Source organism: Odontomachus brunneus, unplaced genomic scaffold (assembly GCF_010583005.1).
Source record: "Odontomachus brunneus isolate Ranch 3 - 2012 unplaced genomic scaffold, Obru_v1 Obru_scaffold_040, whole genome shotgun sequence".
Taxonomy (NCBI): Eukaryota; Metazoa; Arthropoda; class Insecta; order Hymenoptera; family Formicidae; genus Odontomachus; species Odontomachus brunneus.
In genome coordinates this window covers 1434055-1457907 of record NW_022639490.1, presented here as the reverse complement: position 1 = coordinate 1457907, position 23853 = coordinate 1434055, and the positions used below count along the sequence as shown (strand labels likewise).

Here is a 23853-nt window from a genome sequence, read left to right as displayed (position 1 = left end):
GGAAAGCGCGCAAGCGTTTCCGACAGAATTGTATTTGCATTTACTTTTGCCAATATTTTTCGAGAAATCATTACCGACGTTTCAAGACAGTTTTCTTTCTCTTCTTCTTCTCTGTTTCGACGATATCCAGTCGTAGAGGAGTTGAAAAACAATGAGTTATTTACAATACCGCCACCGTTTCAAGCTACTCTTCTTGAATATTGAAGTCGTTATAAGTAGATAACGGCATCAACTTTTTCCGTTAGTCATATTAATAATGATGTAGCTTTTTTAATCTAAAATTGCAACGCCTTATTTTACATAACTGATTTTACATAACGAATTTTTACTGTTGTTAACAGAAAGGTTAAAATTTCGATTTATTACTTCTTGACTAACAAAAACGTTAACGAATCATTTTTTTAAATGGTTGACGATAACAATGACGAATTCCTCTTTTCAATGTGTAACGAGTAATACGTCAGTGAATTATTTTTAAAGACTTTCATTCCTATTTTGTAATCGCGATACATACTATGTTTACACACAGATAAGTATATACTGCATTGAAATATGTATTTGTTTTAAATATTTTATAAATTTATATATTGGCAATTCTATCGCAAGAGTTTATCATAGTATTAAAGTTATTCAAAATACATTCTAGATCCTAGTAAATTTTGCATTTCAAGGAATATTAAATTAACGCTCAGTTTACTTAATATATAAAGTATTATATCGAAAACCTTCGATATAAAAAATTATATAATATTCCAGTAAAGAAAATAAATTCTCTTTTTGGGCACATGACAATAAGCTTTTCACAATTTTATGATAAATATATTTTAAAATTATTACCAAGAAAATATTTTTCGATGAAGACAACTATTAAAAAAGTAAAATAAATTGTGTAACTGCTTTTCTTTGTTAGTAGTACAATGATATTTTTCTATATATACGATAAATCGATTCTTTGATCAATACACATTACCATTACTTTTTCTGTATGTACGATAAATCGATGTTTTTATCAATACACGATACCATTACTTTAAAAAAATAAAATAAATTATGTAACTGCTTTTATTTATTAACACTACAATGATATTTTTCTGTATGTACGATTAATCGATTCTTTGATCAATACACATAACACTCTCGCATTACTCGTGTAGCCGACGAAAATTTAATTCAACACAAGGTTAACACAACGCTCAGAACACAAAAGCAAAATGTGCACTTTTACATAGCAATTACAAGAAGCGCAGTGTAAGACAAATACGTGGCGGTGATAAAGTTAAAAGTGGCTTTACTTTATATAGTATCTTCTCGTAATGCTTCGTACGAATTACCATATCGGACCTATCCTTTCTTCGAGATTCAGGACACGACCACCTACTTAGGCTTGTGCGCCTATCAGACGATTGCAGTGCTGATGTTAGTGTGCGGCTATGCGGCGCCGGACTCCTTCGTGCTCAGCATGACCCTCCACGTTTGTGGCCAACTCGCCGTTCTGTCGTGCAAAATTGAAAACTTGTTGCAAGATCACGTGAATTATAATCGTCACATCCGCACTATCATAATGAGGCATCATCAGCTAATAACGTGAGTCTATGTTCTGCGTACACAGAGAGAACGATTTATTGAATCAAATAAATGTTTCTTTGGAATTTCCAAACAAATTACACAATTTAAAAAAAGTTGTCTGTGCTGGGGGTCTGACTAGGTGTACTATACGTATTTTGGGCTGATGAATCCAAATCCGGTGTCAGATTTGCTCCATCACCCTTGAGTTTCCCGGAAAATCGAGGAAATCGTGAAAAGGAGCAGATATCCATGTCTTTACGTAGACATGTATTCAAGGAAAATTCTAGAGTAACGAATAACCTTATAACCCCACAACCAACGTTGAAAATACGTTATGTACTTCAACATCTGATGACTAGAACAACCCAATAACCCATATATAATACCATCATACATATTCGGTTTTAGTTCACCTATCAATCCTTTAACATCGCATAGATTAGAAAATCTAATCTGTGCGTGTCCTATCATGGTCACATTCATGTTATTGTCCACGAGATGGAATCTTTTTTCTATTCGAAATATCAATTCTACAATATATGATTGTCGATCAGATAAATCCTGCTGCTTCAGAGGATGTTGGAGACAATGACAACTGCCCCGTAGGGGATGTGTACAATGATTCGTTTTCCATGTTGAAGTACATAATGTATTTTCAACGTTGGTTGTAGGATTATGGGGTTATTTGTCCCTCTAGAATTTTTCTTGAATACATGTCTCCGTAAAAATCTGGATATCTGCTCCTTTTCACGATTTGCTCGATTTTCCGGGAAATTCAAGGGTGATGGGGCAAATCTGACACCGGATTTGGATTCAGCAGCCCAAAATACACCTAGTCAGACCCCCAGCACAGACAACTTTTTTTAAATTGTGGGTCTGTGTTATTTGGTTGAAGCAACAAAAATATTTCTTTAGAACTAAGCCGCAAATAAATATTTTTGTTGCCTCAAACAAAATTTGGTTCGACCAATCATATATTCATAGTTGTGACAAACAAATGTTTCTTTGAAATTTAATACATTTTTTTCTCAGTGTATCGTCTGTTTCGTCATATACAGTACAAAATGATTTAAGCACAATGAAGTTAAGGACTCACCAAACTGCCAAAACTGAGATTGTTTACCAAATGCACTTACGCAATAATAATATAATTAAGAACACTAAATAACAGTAAACGATAATAATACTAATATTAATTAGTAATAATAATTTATAATAATCGATCAAAAAATTCGTTTGGACTACTCAAAAAAAGTATTTATTTGATTCAACCAAATCGTTCTCTCTGTATATCATTATGCATGTGCGCTTGCGCGTTATGTATTATAGATTAAGGGATCGATCATGATTCTTTCCCTGGAAAGTGAACCTAAGACAAATGAAAATTTTCATACACTTTTATATACTCTTAAGTAAGAAAATTTTACATACACTTTTATATACTTTTAAGTACGAAAAAATTTCCATTTTTTACGAATTTACGTTAGAGGAAAAGATTCATAATCGACTCTTGTGAATAGATTTATTGAAGATAAGAGTAAAAAGAGTATAGTTAAAATGGATCGTCCTCGTATAAATAAATAAGAAGGATAATCGAATGAAACAGTTCTAGTTCTAATCAAAAGTACGTTTAATCTATACCTTTGCAATGCGTAATTTTGATTTCCTTTTCGCGAACTCTACGCGTTTATGCGACGTAAGATGATCCTTGCAGGATTGCACAATAACAATTTAACTGTATGTCGGGAATAATATGATAATATAATCTTAAGAAATCAGCGCATTCCAGGTTAGCAGAGATCTTGGAAAGTAATTACAATATGATATTTCTTCAACAAACTCTGGGAACCGTTTTCTTGCTCTGTTTAACTACGTATCACATTGTCGCGGTGAGTTCCACGATTTGAGATTCTAAGCTCAATAATATTTTATAAAAAGAATAACGTTATGCTGGATTTGGCTTCAAGACTAAGACCGCGTTTTCGATGAAGTTGTTTCCAACTCTTTGTGAACATTTTAGTTCATTTCATCAAAAAAAGTAACAAACTAATACTGGAAACAAATGCAGGATGAACGCGGCTATAACTCGAGAGCCAAATCTAACGTTTCTTCATGAAAGTTTTGAATATCAAATAACGTTATGCATTCATTTAACTCTAATTCGGGAAATTGGTTTACACTCAAGTTTTCTGATATCATCGGCCATAACTAAAATGAAATTGTATTTCAGAATACGGAACACGGCGATAATACCAACAGCGTGAGTTTTTTGCTTTGCGCTTGCAGCGTGTTTAGTACGATTCTCGCGTACTGCTACATAGGAGAATGTCTCATTACCGAGGTAATTATGGAGCCGTAATTTTTCTTTTTATAAGCTCGCATCGTTAAATAGGCCTAAATGATTATTTTCCTTTTCTTTTTCCCGATTTTCACGATTATCTATCTTCAATCTATACTGAGAAAAAAATTTATTAATTTCCAAAAACGTTCTTTGGATACAGCTGTTAACATATTTGTTTAAATTGAGTAATTATTTTCTAAAACTAAATAAAGAAGTTTTAAATATAAATTTCTTTCTTTGATTTTAGAAGATAATTATTTAATTTAAACAAATATGTTCATAGTTGTATCCAAATTATTTTCTAAAACTAAATAAAGAAATTTTAAATATAAATTTCTTTCTTTGATTTTAGAAGATAATTATTTAATTTAAACAAATATGTTCATAGTTGTATCCAAACAAATGTTTTTTTGAAATTTAATAAATTTTTTCTCAGTGTATCGTCTATTTTGTCATATACAGTACAAAATGGTTTAAGCACAATGAAGTTAAGGACACATCAAACTGTCAAAACTGAGATCGTTTACCAAATGGACTTACGCAATAATAATATAATTAAGAACACTAAATAACAGTAAACGATAATAATACTAATATTAATTACTAATAATAATTTATAATATTGGGCAAGCCAGTTAATAGTGACTCTCAATTTTGACAATTTGTAAACTCCCAATTTTATTGTGTCTAAACCGTTTCGCAGCTAACTATATACTCAATGGTAGGAAGGTCATAACACTTTCACTTCGATGAATTTCAAAACGCCCTTGATATGCAATAGGAAAATATATCTTCTGAGAATGACCAAGCAATCCCTATTGGATACAAAAGCGTTGTGAATTTCATTGAAAGAAAGAGCGTTGCGACCTTTCTGCCATCGACTTTGGGAAATTGCTTGTTTTATTCAGAGCGTCAGATTGCACGACACATTTTACAACGTTCATTGGTATAATAATCCACCGTCGTGCGCAAAAATGCTCATCTTTTGTATGATCCGTTCTAAGAAACCGCTGGTGTTGACTGCCGGTAAATTCTGCATGTTATCTTTGAACACATTCACGAGTGTGAGTTAACGTACTTGAATTTGCTTTTCTCCGTTTCGTTATGTCACTCTTACAATTCATTCTCCTTACAGGTTGTAAAAACTTCGATGGCGTACTTGTCCGTGTTGCGTAATTTCATGTGAGAAACCTTCGATTAGAAATATCTTGCGTTTACTTCACGTCTCAATAAATTGTGCAAAGAGTACGTTGAAATATTTATGAGGCGACAAGTGTATAAATAATGAGACCCTTTATTATACTAATAATTGATCAACTTACTAGTGTCAAATAAATATTTTACGCTAATAATAATCTTCAAGACAAATCTGTGCATTTAATTACTCGTACAATGAAAAATGATTCCAACAGAACAAACATTATAATATAGCTTTTTATACAGTGTATACAAATGTCATTTCTCTGCAGTAGTTTACTCTTTCTACGTGTCGATAACATGTAACGTTTATCTACGTGATGTCTACGTTTATCTACTCCTTAATACTAATTCTATCAATACAGAGGAATAGAAAAAGTCTTAAACAACCTTCTAACAGACAGCTTAGAAGAAACGCGAGGAAGATAACATTCTTTTAGCTGCAATGAAAACATAATACTTGCTTACGTATTTACTTAAGCGATACACGATTCTCCTGACTTTATACAAATAAAACGTATCGGTCAAATTGACGAGCAAGAAATGGATATCGCGGTAAATAAGTTGAAGGTATATTTACTCTAAAATCAGATTATTTTCAGATTATGGTCAAATTATTGGAAATTAAGGATTAAAGATCATAAATCAGAATTTGACGAATCAACAAATTTCTATCTTACAGAGAAACTACCTAGAAAATCCTTCACTGGTTTGAATATGCAAAGCAAAAAAATTACAGATCTCTATATTTTTTTACGTGCTTTTCTCAACATTTAAAAGTTATTTAAAGTAATTTCTTGAAAAGAACGAAATGCTCAATTTTTAACGAATTTCGTTGAGAATATAAGGTATATGAAAAAGCATTTTTTAACAGAAGATATATAATATTTTATACTCTTTACACAGTGATATATTCAGATTGTTCGTAAATATCAAATTTTTAAGATTTTTAATTTTTAGTAAGGAATACTTTTGACGGTTTCTCTGTTAGCACGATCTCAGTCACGTTCCAATTATCAATTTACAATTCTCAAGTTCCTAGTAACTAATTTCTAGCAACTAACTTGCTTGTCATTAGTTTTTAACGGAACTCAACGATAAATTTCGCGCTCCACGCAATCTAATGGCAGATGCGAAATGTCGAAAGTAAAATAAGTACCTCGTCAATGCAGCTTCAATCGGGATTTTCACGATTGACAGGAAACAACGTGCAATCTTATGCAGCACGTGAAGAGAACAACATCGACGACCGTCACTACGGCTGATACTTCTCGAAATGCTCGAAGCATCGAGCAAGTTCGTTGATTACCCACGCCGACGTTAAAAATTAACTTTAAGCTCGCCTTCGCGATATTCCTTCCACGAAATATCAGATAAGGACAAAAAGGGAGGAATAGTACTTTTGCTATTCGCCGCGAGCGGAAGACTGTAAGATAATCGATGCCCTAGGAAAAATGACAGTTTAATAACGGTTTAATGCCAGTTTAGGCGAATGTAATCCCAGCTGCACACTATTATTCGGTCCGATGTTAGATCTACACGTATTGTGACTGTTGGACATTTGATCGCGCGCAATCCAAGCGGAAATGACGCAGATACAAACGTAACGCAAACGTACGCTTGATCCGGACCTTAAATTTAATAACCATTAAAAAAATTAAAATTGGCTCTGATGTATTAAATACAATAAAATAAGGAAAAAGGAAAGAGCATTTAAGAGCCAGGCACAGTTGTAAGAGTGCAACCGATGTATTACATTAACGGAGTAAAAAAAATACAAATATTACGTTTCGACCCGATTTGGATCCTCTTCAGAAACAACAATAAGAAAGATAAAAGTACAAGAATAAAAGGCGCAAGAGTCAACCTCTGCGGAAGACCAATGTTTATGTTTGTAATATTTCGATTGCACTCTTATACTCTGCCTCTGGTTCTTAAATGCTCTTTTCTTTTTCCTTATTTATTATACTTTTCTTTTTTCTTATTTTATTGTACTTAAATTTAATATCAAGTCTCAATCACAACGTAATTATTGCAACGAATTCAGCCGCAGCTGCAGACGGTCAGTTGATGAAAAGAGACAACTCGACAGGTTACGAGAATTATTTCCTGTGAATCGCAAATACCCAGTTCTAACAAGCTTTGACAGGTTTATGTCTTTCATTTTTATATTTTGTATTTGTCAATCAATTGTCAATCACATCATTTGTGAGTCTAAAATATCTCGTAAGGTATAGCCGAGTATAAAAGGATCTCTTTCTCTTTCTCTCTTTCTCCGATTGCCACACAGACACTTTCCTTCAACGACTACTTTGGCTTTGGAGGTAATCATTGATGATTCTCGCTACGAGTTTCTTTCACGTTGAATGTACCGTTGCGTGCGTGTCATTTCAGCTATCGAGATATCGAGAAATAAAGCGAATGAAGAATCGCTCGACAACTTAACACTCGTCGTTGCTGTGAAGGAAAATCTGTCGCTCGAAAAGATCCGCGATGTGCATGCTTCGAAAAAGTCGTACAGTAAGTGTAGAATTCGCGAAAGCGAAGCGTCCTCGAGAGAGGGATCGTTTCATTTTCCTCCTTCAATATGAAATCAAAGAGTGAGAGAAAAATATTACACTCAAAAGCATATAGTCGTATCTTTAGCAGAAATTTTCTTATAACATATAGTCTTCAGAGCTTTTCTATAAAACTGTGAAAGGAAAATATTCTAAGTGCAATATTTTTGAATTTAGAGAAATTTTGTCTTTACTGTATAAGTCTTGTTCTTAATAGAAATTTCTTCTAGTAAGAAGACATTCTATTTTAAGCAAACAGTAAATATAAAATGTGTGTGCTCTTGACTCAGAAGGGAAAAAGTCAAAATAATATCTAGTAGATTTCGGATTAAAAGTTTACTTCATTGGAAGAGAAACGTTAAAACAAAAAACGGCAAAATGGCAATGCCAATCAACCGATATTATAATAATATTATAAATTAGCCTAGCCAGCTCTCTCGCAGCTAGCCCTGTGATTTTTACTATTACTGTTACTATTAACCACGTCAATAGAGAATCAGTTAAGACACATAAGTATGTTTAGAAAAAATGAGTAATTGTGCAAAGAAGAGTAAACGTCTCATTAACGTAGATACATAATACAAATAAAGAAATAAAATAAATTTTTTAAATGTTTAATTCTTTTACAAATTGTAAGAACAATTTTGTTCGGTTTATGAGTTCTACCTACACACAATGGGTATCAAAATTATTCTATTTATAATTATTTATTTTTTAATATTTAATATATACATATTTTTATATTTTTTCATATTTAATATTAAAATATTTATGTTAATAATATATAAAATTTATTTTTCATATACAATATTAAAATTTTATGTTAATGTTTTATATGTTAATGATCTGTGTAATATATAACAAATAACGAAACATGAAATTAAAAAAAACAAAAAATATAATAATGAAAGTTGTTATGTAAATCTCTTTTATTATTATTTTTGGAAGAAATACAAAATTAAATTTTTTATAGAAGCTTCTCCGACAAACAGTTTTATATAATAAAGTTTTTCTTAATATTTATCTACTTTAAATATTTATATAGTTAAAAGAATTTGTGTTTATAAAAGTGAGAACTGAAATGTTAATGATTAATCACTCGCACTTGGCGTAAACCTCTTTATATCATTACTTTTGTAGAGAGTACAAAATTAAATAGCTATAGCTCAAAATTAATATTTTTGTAAAGACTTGTGAAATATCTTTTAACAGGATTTGTTTGTTATATTTTTTTTGTAAAGATTCTTTGCATAACAGTTTTTTTAAGTAACAATTTTTATCCTTTGTATTTTTTTTTGTAAATAGCCAACTGTTATACAATTTTTGTTCAGTTGCTTCTTTATTATGCTTGCTTAATATTTTTGTAATGACAATTTTTCTGAGTAACAACTTTTTAGTATAATTATTTTAAAATGTTTTCTTTTATTGTATTTTTCAGTAAAGTTGTCAATAACTGTAAGACATCCTACATAAAAAATGAATTCAAGAAGAGAAGAACCCAAAAAGATCTCCGCTAAAAATAAGATTACATTTTTTTTAGTGCGGTTTGAGTCAAATGACGTCGCTTTTATCTTGAGCTTCGTATTGCAGAGCGATGTCGGCCATATCGAAGATCTGTTCGTTCACTTAGAACGTATCTTCTCCGTCGGGGGAATATGGCCGTTCGAGCGGACGTACGTTCGTTTTGCGATTTACATCACGTACTTCACGCTGTACCTCATTATGGCATACGCGAATCTCTGGGACGTTCTCGGTAACCTCGAGCTGATGGTGATGAATCTCGTGGAGACGGTGGCTTACAGCATCACCTTCCCGATGGTGTGGGTGATCCGTTGCAGCGGTCTGCTGAAGCGCGTCATCGTCGTGGTGAGAAAGGACATGGTAGAGCGGAAGTTCGAGGATCCCGAGGAGGAGAGGATCTACCACTATTACAATTACACGTCCAAGATATTCCTCTACGGCTCGACCGTCGGCATGTTCATCACGGTGATGCTGTTATACTTTAGACCGCTCATGAGTTTCTCGAGCAACGATCAAGGTACACACACTTGGAAAACATGTTAATTAGCCTAGCCAGCTCAGCTAGCCCTGTGATTTTTACTATTACTTTTATTATTAACTATGTCAGTAGAGAATCAGTTAAGATACATAAGTATGTTTAGGGAAAATGAGTAATTGTGCAAAAACCTACACAGCAGAAATGTCCCGAATACACAAGGATATTATAAAGATATCTCAATATTTGTAGGATATCCCTATGATATATTCGGGACATTTCTGCTATGTGGAGAAAAGTAAACGTCTCATTAACGTAGATACATAATACAAATGAAATTTGTTCTACATACACAAATTAATTCTACATACACAAGATAGTTGTTATTTATACAGCTATCATTATCATATCTTCTATAATGAAAAAATTATTGTTATATAAATACAATTAAAGTAAATGTTGTGTGTTTATGATAGCACATAAGTCGATATTTAATTGAATGAAACTGTTCCCTCCCTTTTTCATTTAACATTTCCTCTATGTAAATACATACGATTGTATATATAACTACATGGAAAAAAAGAATTTGCTAATATATGGACAACTAAAAAGATTTGCTGATATAAAAATATTAACTGCAGGAGCAAATTTTCTTGCTTTCATAGTAAAAGTTATTTAGTTGTAATAGCTAAAAAATTTGCTAATATATATATTACTTTTAGTAAAATTTTAGTAAAATAACTTTTACTACAAAAGCAAGAACATTTGCTCCTACAGTTAATATTTTTATATTAGCAAATCTTTTTTTCCGTGCATATATAGAAACAAAATTCATATATAATTTATATATTATTATATATAATTTTATGTAATTACATGTGTGGGTATGTGTGAGATTATTTTCTCTCGGAAAATTTAGGATTTTTTCAATTAAATATAAAGAATATCAAATTAAAGCAAAAATTGGATTCGTTTATTGTGCAGGATTGAATCAACTTTTTCTTCGGTAAAGTTTCATAATATTGTAATAAAGAGAATAAATTCTTTTTTTGAATACATGACAACAAGTCTTTCTCAAATTTGTGATGAGTATACTTTAAAAATGTTATCAAGATAAAACTATTCTCTAATGAAGATAACCCGCTTTCTTCCTTAAAAAGAGGAAAGCAAACTGAAAGAAATCGCTTTTTTAGCTGTAAAGTGTTATTTTTCTACGTGTAGTGTAGAAGTAATGGTAAAACTTATAAAAGGCGAATTGATATTTTATCGCTTTCTTTTAACGAAAAGAAAACATACTTATATGTCTTAACTGATTCTCTATTGACGTAGTTAATAGTAAAAGTAATAGTAAAAATCACAGGGCTAGCTGCGAGAGAGCTAGCTAGGCTAATTTATAATATTATTATAATATCGGTTGATTGGCATTGCCATTTTGCCGTTTTTTGTTTTAACGTTTCTCTTCCAATAAAGTAAACTTTTAATCCGAAATCTACTAGATATTATTTAGACTTTTTTCCTTCTGAGTCAAGAGCACACACATTTTATATTTACTGTTTGCTTAAAATAGAATGTCTTCTTACTAGAAGAAATTTCTATTAAGAACAAGACTTGTACGGTAAAGACAAAATTTCTCTAAATTTAAAAATATTGCGCTTAGAATATTTTCCTTTCACAGTTTTCTTTTTAATTCTTTTTTTTTCTGTACAGAATTCGATAACAGCACAAACTCCTTCGTCTTACCCTACAGGATCCACACATTTTACGACATCGCCAACACCCGCACATACGTGCTTATGTATCTCTATCTATTTCCAATGTTCTACAACTCCATGTGTCACATGGCGGCGATTTGCCTGCTGGTCATTTTAGTGTTTCACATCTGCGGCGAATTGTCCATTCTGTCGTACCGCATCAAGAACGTACAAACGTACTCGCAAGATGTGCTGGCAGCCAGAATTCGCGATTTCGTCCGAATGCATCTCAAAATAATATGGTGAGCTGATCATATATGATATAAGTATTATTATTGTAAAGGATTGCTTCTTCCTCGTGCTTCATTTGCGGTTTTCTTGTTCTCGTTGCGTATCACCCTGGGATATCGTGGCGTTTTAAGGATGGCCAAGTCCGTTGACGATACCTTCAACATGGTTCTTATGGATGAACTTTTCGGCAACAGCGTTATATTGGCCATCTCGATGTATTACGTCTTGATGGTGAGTTATCGAGTTTGTTCGTACCGTTGTTTATCATGATAGATTTCTTACTTTACCAATTTCTTACAGAGAAATCTCACTCAAAAGAAGCGAAAATTCACTAGAAGAAATAGTAAAATAAAACACGCAAAAAAAGAACTCTACACGGAGAAAAATAATTTGTTGATCCAGCAAATTTTCTGCTGGTCTAGCAAAATCTTTTCGTTATTATATAGACAGCAAAAAGATTTGCTAAGAGTACTAATCACTATTTACTGGATATAATTTGCTGAATCTACAAATTATTTTACTATAAGAACCATGATGGATTTATATAAGCAGTTGCAATTTTGCTCCGATAGCAAATAAATTTGCTAAGGATACATTATTTTGCATCAATAGCAAATTAACCTTAGGACAAATACACTCAATTTTTTCTATTCTGGCAACGAAACTACTTTTGCTCTGATAACGAATAATTTGTAAAATTAATTACGTCAAATAAATTTTTTTAATGTCACTATAAATATGCGGTAGCAACGACAATTTTACTAAAAGAACAAAATTATTTTTCTCCGTGTAGTTGCAAAATCCTATTTCCAATAATCCCATGTTCTGATCGAAAATTTTTACTGAGAGAGTGTTCTTCGTCTAATGAAGTGCACTATTAGTCGTAAACTCTTGAATCGGGAGAAATATGTTTACTTTAAGAAAGGAATACCTTCTTAGGCGCGAAACGAGATGTGACAAGCAAGATTATATAGATAAAGCACGAAGTTTCTCTAGCTTTAAGAATATTGTGTTTAAAATATATTATTTTTGGTCTTAAAAGAATTCTCTTGAGAAATCAAAAGATTTCGCTAAGAATGTGATTATATTTCTTTGGATGATATTGCTGTAGTAAATAATCCAAATAACATAAGGTGTCCTAGGGACGTCCCAAGAGTGTCCTGAGGAGTAGAAACGTCCCCAGAACATCCTCAGGACACACTCTGTACGTCCTTTGGATATTTGTGTTGTTAGGGAAAATATTGAAAGAGTAATTAATAAAATATTGCTATTTATAATCACACACTCAAGAGTAAAGATCTAACTCAAACAATAGAATGAATTCTTAATATAAATGAATGAATATTTCAGCCGATTAAAATGAATTCGTTCCTGTGATAAGGGATTACGTTAAATTGATTCTTCAATCTTAAATAAAAAAATTTACTCGACGATTCAGTGGAGAGTTCACGCTATATACTTCAGTGGAGATTCAGTGGAGATTTCACGCTATATACTTTATGAATGAAAAATAATTCCACTCTTCGGGTTGACTTGGCTGTTGTTTGACTAATCAGTGTAGAATAAATTAGAATATATGTGACGCCTGGAATTTTACTGGGAGAATATAAAGAATACATTTTTCAGAACTTGAAGATCACGGAGTTAGCGACCTGCTGTACGTTTATATTTTTTGCCGCGATCGCGCTCGTTATGCTCTACGGATACTGCTTGATCGGCGAACAACTGACTCAACAGGTATCGAATCTTGTTCGGTATTGATAGAAATAATGTTCTTTCTTGTTGCCTTTTCATGGTGAGCATTTGGTTGCTTGTGTTTCGTGTTTAGTGCGTAAGCGTGCAGGATGCGTACTATCAGTGCAATTGGTACGAGATGCCATTCAGTTGCAAGAGATGCCTCCTGATATGTATGCTTCGTGGCCAAGTTATGCTCTATCTGACAGCCGGAAAATTTTACATATTCTCCCTGAACGGTTTTACGGATGTAAGTTATTAGCGCTTCATCTCATTTTTTCAGTTTCTAAACTTTCAACGACATTGAAATTCACTCTTCCTCGCGATGTCTACAATTCGTGCCTCTAGAAGAATCCTCGTTTCTGAGAAGAAACACGGATTTAAAGCGATTTCGAAGAAAGATCCTCAATTGATCTTTCTCTAGACACAGAAAAATATTATAATTTTATTGGTAAGAAAAGTGATTGCTCAGTTTCTTTGTCTTAAATAATAGTCCTCCTCAAAAAGAAATATCATAAAGAATATTTTCCTAATATTAGTCTTAAAATATGTTTATCAGGAATTTCAGGAGAGCTTGCATCATATCATCTACTCAGAAGAAGAATCTATTCTCTTCACAAGAATATTATAAAACTTTATCAAAGAGAAAGTGTATATTAGAGTTCTAAGCAACCCGAATTTTTGTTTTAATTTAATTTTCTTGATTGAAATTTATCAAACTTACTATAAGGCTAAAGATCGTATAACCCTCGATCTAGTAAATGTTCACACGGTATTCATGATGCCGTGTCTACTGTGTTCAAATAAATATCACTTGTTTCAGGTATCTCCTAAGTTTATTCCTTAAGCTACGACGTGTGGTCTCGAAAGGACCTCAAGAATAGAGTTTATACAATACTTTTTGAGAACAATATTTGTTAAAATATTGAAGAATGTACTTTGCGTAAATTTGATGTTTATGATTAACTTATGATAAATTTACAGATGTATAAATTTTTAAGCTTGATCTATAATATGTTCTTTGCTTCCTCCTTTCTTTCTCTTCCTTCTTCCACTTTTTCTTCTTTCGCTCTTTTCTTCTTTGCTTCCTTCTTTCCTTCTTTCTAACTCAAATCTTAAGTCCTAAGTCAAAAAAAGACAGAGAACAAGAAACAGGAAGCAAAAAGCACATAGATTAAGCTTGATGAAATACTAGAAACAAGCAACATTTACTTCAATGCAGCATATATTCTTCTGTGTGTAGAAAGATCTCCTTTTCAACGAACATGAACGACCGTCATTAATGGCATTTCATCTCTGAATCGGCGCAGGTCATCAAAACCTCCTTGGCGTACTTGTCGATGCTGCGCACTATGTTGTAAAGCGTCACGCTGTGAACGATGTGTCGCCTTGGACAGAACGGTGTGTCGTTATAAACGGAAGTGTCATTCTGAGCGATGCACAGTACTGACTGAATTTGTATATCATACATAGAAATACATATAGAAACTGCCTTGAGTTCGTACTTGGCAACACGCTTGGTTTCAAAGCGATTGGAACCTCGATGCAGTTGGAAACGTAGCCGATAGAGCTCCAATGAGAGAACTTGTTTTTAATTAATTCCCAGAAGTTAAGTTCTCCGATCGTATCATCAGCTGCGTTCGGGATTGCATCGAGGGAAAAGCGATCGAACCACTTTAAAACCAAGTATATGCATGTTGTTCGTAATTCGTGTATAAGCGACTCCTTTCTTAAAAAAACAAAAAAAAGAGAAAAGAAAAGTGAAAATCGTGGTATGATAGAGCGGATAATTTCTTGCAAGAGAGAACAGGTCTGCCAAGGCTAATAAAAGCTTGACTTAGAATTGACCACGTGGTCACACGGTATTGGTCGGCGAAACACACTAATTGGCCCCATTATGGAGACGAAATTATTGTTCCGAGTTCGCGATTCCGGAGTCGCGACCGCGCGGCGTTTTCGCGATGAAAGTCCATAAAGCGCGTCTGAATTTTTTGCTGCCGCGCAATTATTCTCAGAATCGTTCAGCGGCGATTTGTAGTCGCGGATATAATGACGATAAATCGGCGTCGATCTCGGCAGTTAATCGCGCAGGACAACGCCAGATCTCGCGGCGCACCAAATTGCGAGCGCAGGTGGGTCGGGTAACACGCTCATATGCGATTCGCGTATGTACATACGTCAATTTTCGGTTTACGGCGATTATTGCGATTATCTCTACGCCCGCTTTCCCGATTCTATAGACCGCTCAGGGAGCGACGAACGTTACATGCACCATCCCCGCGATCGCACGTATTTGATGCAGTTTCGTGAAAGCTCTCGAGGGAACAACAGCGGAAAAACGCAATGCAGCGGGTGAGTCACTAATATTATTGTTTTGATATATCGTGTCGTACTCTCGAAAATTTTTTCTTCATCTTTTGCACTCAAAACAAGCAAAAATTTGCTCCAAGCAACGATGGAAATATCGCCACTTGGATCACAAGAGCTTATATTTCACTCATATCGCAGAACGAATTTGTTCCTGTGAGATTCACTCTGCAATTTCGAGAGAGAATATTTGTTCGACAATACAGAATGAACAATTACATTTATTTTATATGAGGGAAAAATCGCTTAACTTCGAGTGATTCAGTTGTCATTCTACTTTTCTAGTGAGGCTTTACTCGAAGAAATTTAGGGGGCTTCGTATATTAAATCGAGTATGAGAGAAAAACTAAACCTACGAAATAAAAACTATTGATTCGGTGGGTACTAATAATATATTTACTCAAATCAAAATTTTTTCATTTAATATTAAATATAATATTCTTTTATTTAATAGTAAATTCTCTTATTAAATCAACAATTGCTTTCATAAAAAGCTAAAGTTTTAAGAAAATTTTTATATTTTTATTTGAAAAGTGTTTTATACTACTACATATTATAAGTAAATATTTTATTACTATCCACTAAATAAATATTTTTATTTCTCAGATATTTTCTCTCTTACAATGTGTAAGTGACTTGCGACAAAATCGAGAGTATTTCCTTCTTGCTCAGAATGTTTCTCCCTTTCAATTTGCGTAAAAAGAGAAATAAGAGACAAAAGTATAAAGAAGCGGAAGTTACTTATGACTCGAATTAATATAAAGGTGTTACACTGAAATAAAAGAGAAATATCTAAGAAATAATAAAAAAATATTTACTCAGTGAGTATTATAACATATTTACTTATACCAATAAAAGATATCTTTCAAATAGATAAATATATATTTTCTTGGAACTGTAGCTTTTTTCATGAAAGCAGTTGTTTATCCTACTTAAATAAAAGAATTTAAATTTGAGTGAATATGTTATTAATATCCATCGAATAAGTATTTTTTTAGAAGTTTTTGTGTACGAACTTGAAATGAGCAGATGCACATACGGATGAGAAAGCGCGATCATTTCTTCATCAGGATCAGAAGGACCTAGACCGTGCAGCACAGGTATTGTCGTGGAACAAACGACTGATGTCGACGCTGGGTCTCTGGCCGTTTCGCAATAACAATCTGATTTTCACCATCAACTACAGCTACTTCGGCTTCCTCATGATCTTGGAATTCTTCGATCTGTTTCTCTTCATCGACAACCTCGAGCACATAATCATGAATTTAACGGAGAACATGGCGTTTTTGCAGATACTCGTGAGAATGAGCACATTACGGTTATATAACGGCCAAATCGGTGAGGTCATAGCCGAGATAATGAAGGACTTCGATAGGGCGAGTTATAGAACGTTCGAGGAAATGAAAACGTTCATTTCGTACAACGCCAGGTCAAAAGTCTTCATGAAATTGCTGATGGTGTTTGTCGCATTGACAGCCTCGTCGTATTACTTGACACCAATTATAATTATACTCGGAAGCGGTGAGTCACTTTTACGCAACTTAATTCCCGCCGTATCTGGCGAGATTGCATACGAAGATATACATGGAAAGACACAAGGTTACGTTAATTACTTGTGGTAATCGCCATTATGCCGTTCAAAACAAACTGACGATTAAATTTGACACGGCGACAGTAATTATACTAATGACTAGAGAGACAACTATTTTTTAACGCTTGTTATAAAAATTTTTTAAATAATAATTCTATAATTTTTATAGGAACGATACAAATTTATTTAAAATACGTTTTAAATCCTAGTTGGACATTTTATAATCGAGAACATTAAATTAAAAGAAAATTCGGTTTGCTACACAGGATCGAATTTTCTTCGATAAGTTTTATAATATTCTTCCACAGAGAATAAATTCTTCTTTTAAGTATATGACAATGAACTTTCAAATTTTTGATGAGCATATTTTAAAATTACATTAGGGAAATAGTAATAATATATAATTATATAAAAAGTTACATGTATATGTTTATATATATATATATATATATATATATATATATATATATATAAACATATACATGTAACTTTTTATATAATTATATATTATTACTATATATATATAAATTTTGTCCATGATATATGCACGGAGAAAAATAATTTGCTGTTCCAGCAAATTTTCTACTGGTCTAGCAAAATCTTTTCAGCAATGGACAACAAAAAGATTTGCTAAGAATATTAATCACTATTTGCTGGATATAATTTGCTGAATCTACAAATTATTTTGCTGTACGAACCATGATAGATTTATATAAGGTGCAGTTTTGCTTGTAGATAGCAAATAAATTTAGGATACATTGTTTTGCATTAATAGCAAATTAACGTGATTCTTAGGATAAATACACTCAACAAATTTTTTTCTATTCTGGCAATAAAACTAGTTCTGCTTTGATAACGAATAATTTGTAAAATTAGTTACGTCAACTAAAATTTTTTTATGTCACTACGAATATGCAATAGCAACGGCAATTTTGCTAAAAAAGCAAAATTATTTTTCTCCATGTGTCCACACGGAAAAAAAATTATGTTAAATAAAAGAAAAAAAATATAGTTTTATTCAATTAAACGTCGACATCATGCTCTATCAGAAGCATTTTTTCGAATATATTTGCATAAAAATACAGGGACAAAATATGATCTTTTCTTTATATAATATTATCATCAAGAAAATATTTTTTGTTGAAGATAACCATTACTTAAAAGTAAGAAAGTAAACTAAGTGATCGTTTTTCTTGGCAGTTTAACGATATTTTTCTGCGTGTAAAATGTAACGTTACTCTTCAATCGTGCTATTAACGAGATGCGATAATAGAATATCCCCGCAGGTCTGCCGCGAATTACGATCGGCGAGAACGTAACTCGGGTGATTTACCTTTTGCCGTATCGCTTTCATGTGTTCTACGCGGTGGAGGACTTGCGCACCTACGTGATCACGTACGTTCTGGAGTTTCCCTTCGTGTTTATCAGCGGTTTCGGACAGACCGCCGCCGACTGTGTCATGGTGACCCTCTCCTTTCACATTTGCGGCCAAATGTCGGTGCTGGCTCTGCGCATCAACAACATAGACACCGATCCTCTCATTTGCGGCCGCGAAATACGGAACGTCGTGCGCACGCATATACGATTGCTACGGTGAGCTCTTACGTGCGCACAAATAGCAAGTTTTTTCGTTTTTTCTCCATCGGATGATGGCATCCCAGCAGAATTCGAAAAGAATTCAGTCACCAATTCTGGGGTCAGAATTGTAAAATGCAAGCAAATTATATCTGTAATCGGAGATCTTATTGTCTTCATTATATTTATTTATTGGATTTTAATTCAAGAACCTTTCCACATAGTTCCGAGAATTCAAAAAGAATCCAAAAAGAATTCAATCGTATGTCACTAATTCTGAGTTCATTTTTAGGTGCAAAAAGAATTCTTTTCATTGAACTGAATCCTGAAGAATTCTTTTTGCATCTGAAAATGAACTCAGAATTGGTGACATACGACTGAAATCTTTTTGAATTCTCTGAGCTATATGGAAAGGTTCTTGAATTAAAATCCAATAAATAAATATAATGAAGACAATAAGATCTCCGATTACAGATGTAATTTGCTTGCATTTTACAATTACAATTCGCTTATTGATTTTATTTATTGGATTGTATCTAAATTGGATTGTCTTTATGCGCGTCTTTGTTGATCTTTATTGGATTGTCTCTGTGCGCTTTATATTGAAAAATATAAGCAAATTATATATCTATGCAAGTTCTTATTATCATTATATTCATTTATTTCATTCTTTGCTTTTTCCTAATTATTTTTTCTAATCAAATTATCATATCTTTCAATGGCACACAGTTTCTCTCTCTCTCTCTCCTCTCTTCCTTCCCTCTCTCTTACTCCCATTTCTCTCGTATTGAGACGGATTATTTCAATTATATTTCTTAATTTCTTTAAATAAAATCTCATTCAGAACAAGATAAAGAAATTGTAGGAATAAATATTCGACTCAAACTTAGAATGGATTCTTAATCAATACGAGTGAATGTTTAATAAATGTTTTTTAATTTCTTAAAATGAGTTTCTTGTGACGATGAAATACATCGAATTCACTTTTCAATTTTGCATAAAAATACATTCACGCGATGCTTCAAAATAGAGAAATATTAAATGTGAATACATATATAATTCGGTTGTTATTGTATGTTTTCAGTGAAATTTGATTTGAAGAAATTTTGAGAACTCGAAAAAATACACAAAATAAACGATATCGAATGTTATGTATAATCACTGCTGTGATTTCAGGATGGGAAAAATGATAGAAAAGATATTCAGCATAACATTGTTGGTTAATCTCATAGGAGCTACTTCTCTCCTGTGCATTCTCGGTTACCAAATCTTAACGGTGAGTTATCGCGCTGAACATCGGCGAAATTTCTCGCTTTCATCAAAAGTTACCTCTAACTCGATGTCTTCGTGTTGTTGACTGTCTCTCTCTTATGTCATTCCATTAAGAGTGATTTTTATCAAACTTCAAATAATTAAAATAATGGAGAATTAATCAGCAGAATTGTCTGCATCCATTTCAAGTTATATAATTTATCCAACAATAATTAAAAAATTTAATAATTTCGTGTGTGTTGGCAAAACAGGACAAGTAATACTTGACTGATAGCTTTCATTGTACTTGACTGACAGCAATTTTGAATATAGCTCGTAAAGAGGGAAAAAGAATTTTTTATTCTTGTTTTAAAAACAACCTTCTATTTTCTATATTGGAAACTTTATTGATCGAATTAATTGTCGATTAGCCTAATCAGAATTTTGGCGAAAGTCTCAATCGAATTCTAATTAATCTTAATTTCCTAAAACGCGCCGCCGCGTGTAGAATTACGCCAAAGGCGAGAGGGGGGTGCTCGTTATGTTCCTGATATTCCAGTTTTTGGTCTTGTTAATACTCTACGCTCTTTGCACCGTTGGCGAAAATCTTTTGACTGAGGTAATATTTCATCGAGAACAAAACGAAAGTAAAGAGCGAAAAGTTAATAAAAATTGCAGTCGATTCCGAGCGCGTTCGTCTGCGCAAGCTTTCTTTTCTCTTTTTTTCACAGAGCAGTAAAGTATGCGAGGCGTTTTACCATTGCAATTGGTACAACATGTCGAAGGAAAATGCACGGATAATAATACTGTGTATGGCGAGATCGCAAAAGCCGCTGTGTCTGAAAGCCGGCAAATTCAGCATATTTTGCCTCAGCACTTTGACTGACGTAAGCCTTTTCCGTCATTCTTAGCAGCGCGGGAGAACCTTCCGAGGTCTCAATTAATCTTAATTAAAAGAAATTAAAAGAATTTCACGGAATTATTGTTTATATAACAACTTTATTTGACAGATTTTATACTTTTTGTTTCATAAATAAAACATGGGAATTATATATGACTATGTCGTGTCAAATTACATACATAGGATCATTTTTTTTCAGAAAGTAACACATAACTTTTTAGTGAATAACTTGTAAATAATTGCATTTCGTCGTCATAATATCACAAAAGGAAAATATTTAAACTTAAAACGTGTTTCATTCCGCGGTATACATGATATATCCTTTGAATGTTAATACAAGTTGACATTTCATTATTTTCTTTATTTTCAGTCTTTAAAAACATCCATGGGATACTTGTCGGTACTGCGTTCCTTTTTATAATACCATGGTCGAACGACAATTTCGGAGACGTGGGAATAATAATATCTAAATCACGTGTGCTCAAGTAGAGGTAAATTTACAAATTATAATAAAAAGAGAGAGAGACTAGAGAAAGACCATTTACCTCTGATAATTTCACTCTTTTTATATTGTATGTTATCGAGGAATTTAATTATTTAACAGAAAAATTGTATAAGAAATTAAAAATATCAGTTAATTGTTTAGAGTGCTACTTCAGTGTAACAAGGAAATGCAATAAGGAAGGAACTTATCTAAGAGGAAAAAGATTCGTACTTAAGTTAGGGGGAAGGTATATAAGTTATATCAAATCTTCTCCTACATATTACTAATAGTAAATCATATGATTATGTGATTTTGTGTTCGGAATCTATCCCCAAAAGCTTTGAACATGAGAGTGTGTGTTTATATGTATATGTACATATACATTTATTTGTTGTAAATAGTTTCCGAACATGCCTTCAAATATTTATCATTCAATGAGAAAAAAGATTTCAAAAATTTTAAATTTTATTTCAATATTCTATGTCTACTTTCAATGTGAAAAAAGATTTCAAAAATTTTAAATTTTATTTCAATATTCTATGTCTACTTTCAATGTGAAAAAAGATTTCAAAAATTTTAAATTTTATTTCAATATTCTATGTCTACTTTAATCATATCAATGTAAGGCTATTGTCTTGGGACAAACTAGAGTCAATAGAATGTTTATTTAAAAATTATTAAATGTTTATTATAAATATAAATGAGATAAATATAGTGTATATATATATATATATATATATATATATATATATATATACAATTACGGATCTTGTTGTACCAAAAAATCAAAATGGCGCCTGCAATATGGCGTATGGACTAAGAAATTACTTCATTTAAGTGAAAAATAATATTTGAGGGTTGCTGAAGTTTCTAGTAATAAATTAATTAAAAATGACACAGAAACTGAAGAACTTATTAATTTCTACATATAAATAAATAAATAAGCAAATATATATATATATGTGCGTGTGTGTATATAAATATATGTATATATATTTATTTATTTATGTGTAAAAATTAATAAATTTTCTAGTTTCTGTATCATTTTTATTAATTCATTATTAGAAATCTCAATAATCTTCAAATATTTTTCATTTAAATAGAGTAATTTTTTATAGTATTCTTGCGCCATATTGCAAGCACTATTTTGATTTTTTCATCAATACAATAAGATTCATCATCGTAGATTCCAAAAACAGTATGCCAATTTTGCTGCAGATTGGATCATTTTTAAACTTTTGACCAGTTTTTTTTTATTTTTGCTTACTGTGCGTCGGCAGAATGCAAAACGCCAACGTCGACGAATTCGAAGTCATAAATGATAACGAAACGCACACGCTAATCAAGAATGTACTTGTGGTAGAACCAACGTCGGTAACCTTACATAATAACTCAATTTGTCTTGCGCGCTTTCGTGCTGAAGGCGTCATTCTATCTTTATCATTAATTACATATTGCAGGAAGAAAGAATAATGCTATCAGAATAAAAACGCGCAAGCATTAGTTTATGAACTTAGGTAATTATGAACTTAGCTGATATATCACGTAGCTAATATATACGTTGCTCGTACTTACCGCGCGCGTATGAAAATCACGCCTCAAATTCCAAAACCGGGACCGGTGGTGGGTTGTGCGAGTCCGAGTCAACAATTGATGTAATAAGCCTTTAGCCTGATGCACTGAAGCTTATAATTTCTGGCAAAAAACGTTTTCTGAGCTGCTTTAACGATTAGAATTTGACCAACTCGTTGCAAGCTTAGAGATTATAACTTCAGGTAGCAATGGAAAACTTTTTTAACCAAAAATTACGCCACAGTTTTGAGTTCAGAGTATAAGGTTAAAAGTTCACTAATCACTACACATCTATTGTAGACCCGGACTGATGCGATTTCCTCGAACCTCGGCTCTCTAACGTATTCGGGAATAAGACGACTGCAAGATCTCTATGCTTCGACACGCGCACCGAGATAAAATGTGCGACAACGCGCACCGCTCGTAGCGAGAACTTTTTCAAAGAAAAAGTTGGCCCGATAGATTTCCAGGAAGCACAGAGAATTCAAAAAGAATTCAAAAAGAATTCAGTCGTATGTCACCAATTCTGAGTTCATGTGTTTAGATGTAAAAAGAATTCTTCAGAGTTCAGTTCAGTGAAAAGAATTCTTCAGTGTTCAGTTCAGTGAAAAGAATTCTTTTTGCACCCAAAAACGAACTCAGAATTGGTGACATATGACTGAATTCTTTTCCAATTCTTTGTGCTATCTGGGTTGTGTCTCACCGTTCACACGAGTCAGAATTGAAGTCGCGTAAAGA

General features: G+C 32.7%; 2 protein-coding genes across 6 annotated transcripts in view; one reads left to right on the top strand and one right to left on the bottom strand.

The window, feature by feature from the left end:
- The window catches only part of LOC116844228 (probable multidrug resistance-associated protein lethal(2)03659), a 35361-nt gene extending 11508 nt beyond the window's left edge, over nucleotides 1–23853 (bottom strand). For 2 of the 5 annotated variants that reach the window (XR_004378052.1, XM_032815471.1), the window contains exons 1-2: nucleotides 23119–23658; nucleotides 1293–1492 (exon numbers count right to left, since the gene is read on the bottom strand). The gene's annotated coding sequence lies outside the window, so the exon portion shown is untranslated. Of the gene's footprint in view, nucleotides 1–1292; nucleotides 1493–23118; nucleotides 23659–23818 lie in introns of those variants that run through there. The other 3 variants (XM_032815472.1, XM_032815473.1, XM_032815474.1) reach the window with 3 other exon arrangements.
- Nucleotides 1349–21956, top strand: LOC116844231. The gene is made up of 14 exons (XM_032815480.1): nucleotides 1349–1584; nucleotides 3356–3455; nucleotides 3797–3907; nucleotides 9253–9700; nucleotides 11366–11651; nucleotides 11772–11871; nucleotides 13267–13377; nucleotides 13469–13624; nucleotides 16812–17262; nucleotides 18619–18925; nucleotides 20084–20183; nucleotides 20667–20777; nucleotides 20890–21045; nucleotides 21430–21956. Exons 1-14 carry the CDS (start codon nucleotides 1415–1417, stop codon nucleotides 21478–21480), a joined length of 2658 nt encoding a protein of 885 aa, XP_032671371.1. The 5' UTR covers nucleotides 1349–1414; the 3' UTR covers nucleotides 21481–21956.

What these genes read in the sequence shown, in the direction of transcription:
- LOC116844231 (XM_032815480.1), top strand. Translation starts at nt 1,415, where the DNA reads ATGTTAGTGTGCGGCTATGCGGCGCCGGACTCCTTCGTGCTCAGCATG. An exon ending in CTACGTATCACATTGTCGCG is followed by an intron (nt 3,456 to 3,796) that starts GTGAGTTCCACG and finishes ATTGTATTTCAG; the next exon opens with AATACGGAACACGGCGATAA. An exon ending in GCGAAAATCTTTTGACTGAG is followed by an intron (nt 20,778 to 20,889) that starts GTAATATTTCAT and finishes TTTTTTTCACAG; the next exon opens with AGCAGTAAAGTATGCGAGGC.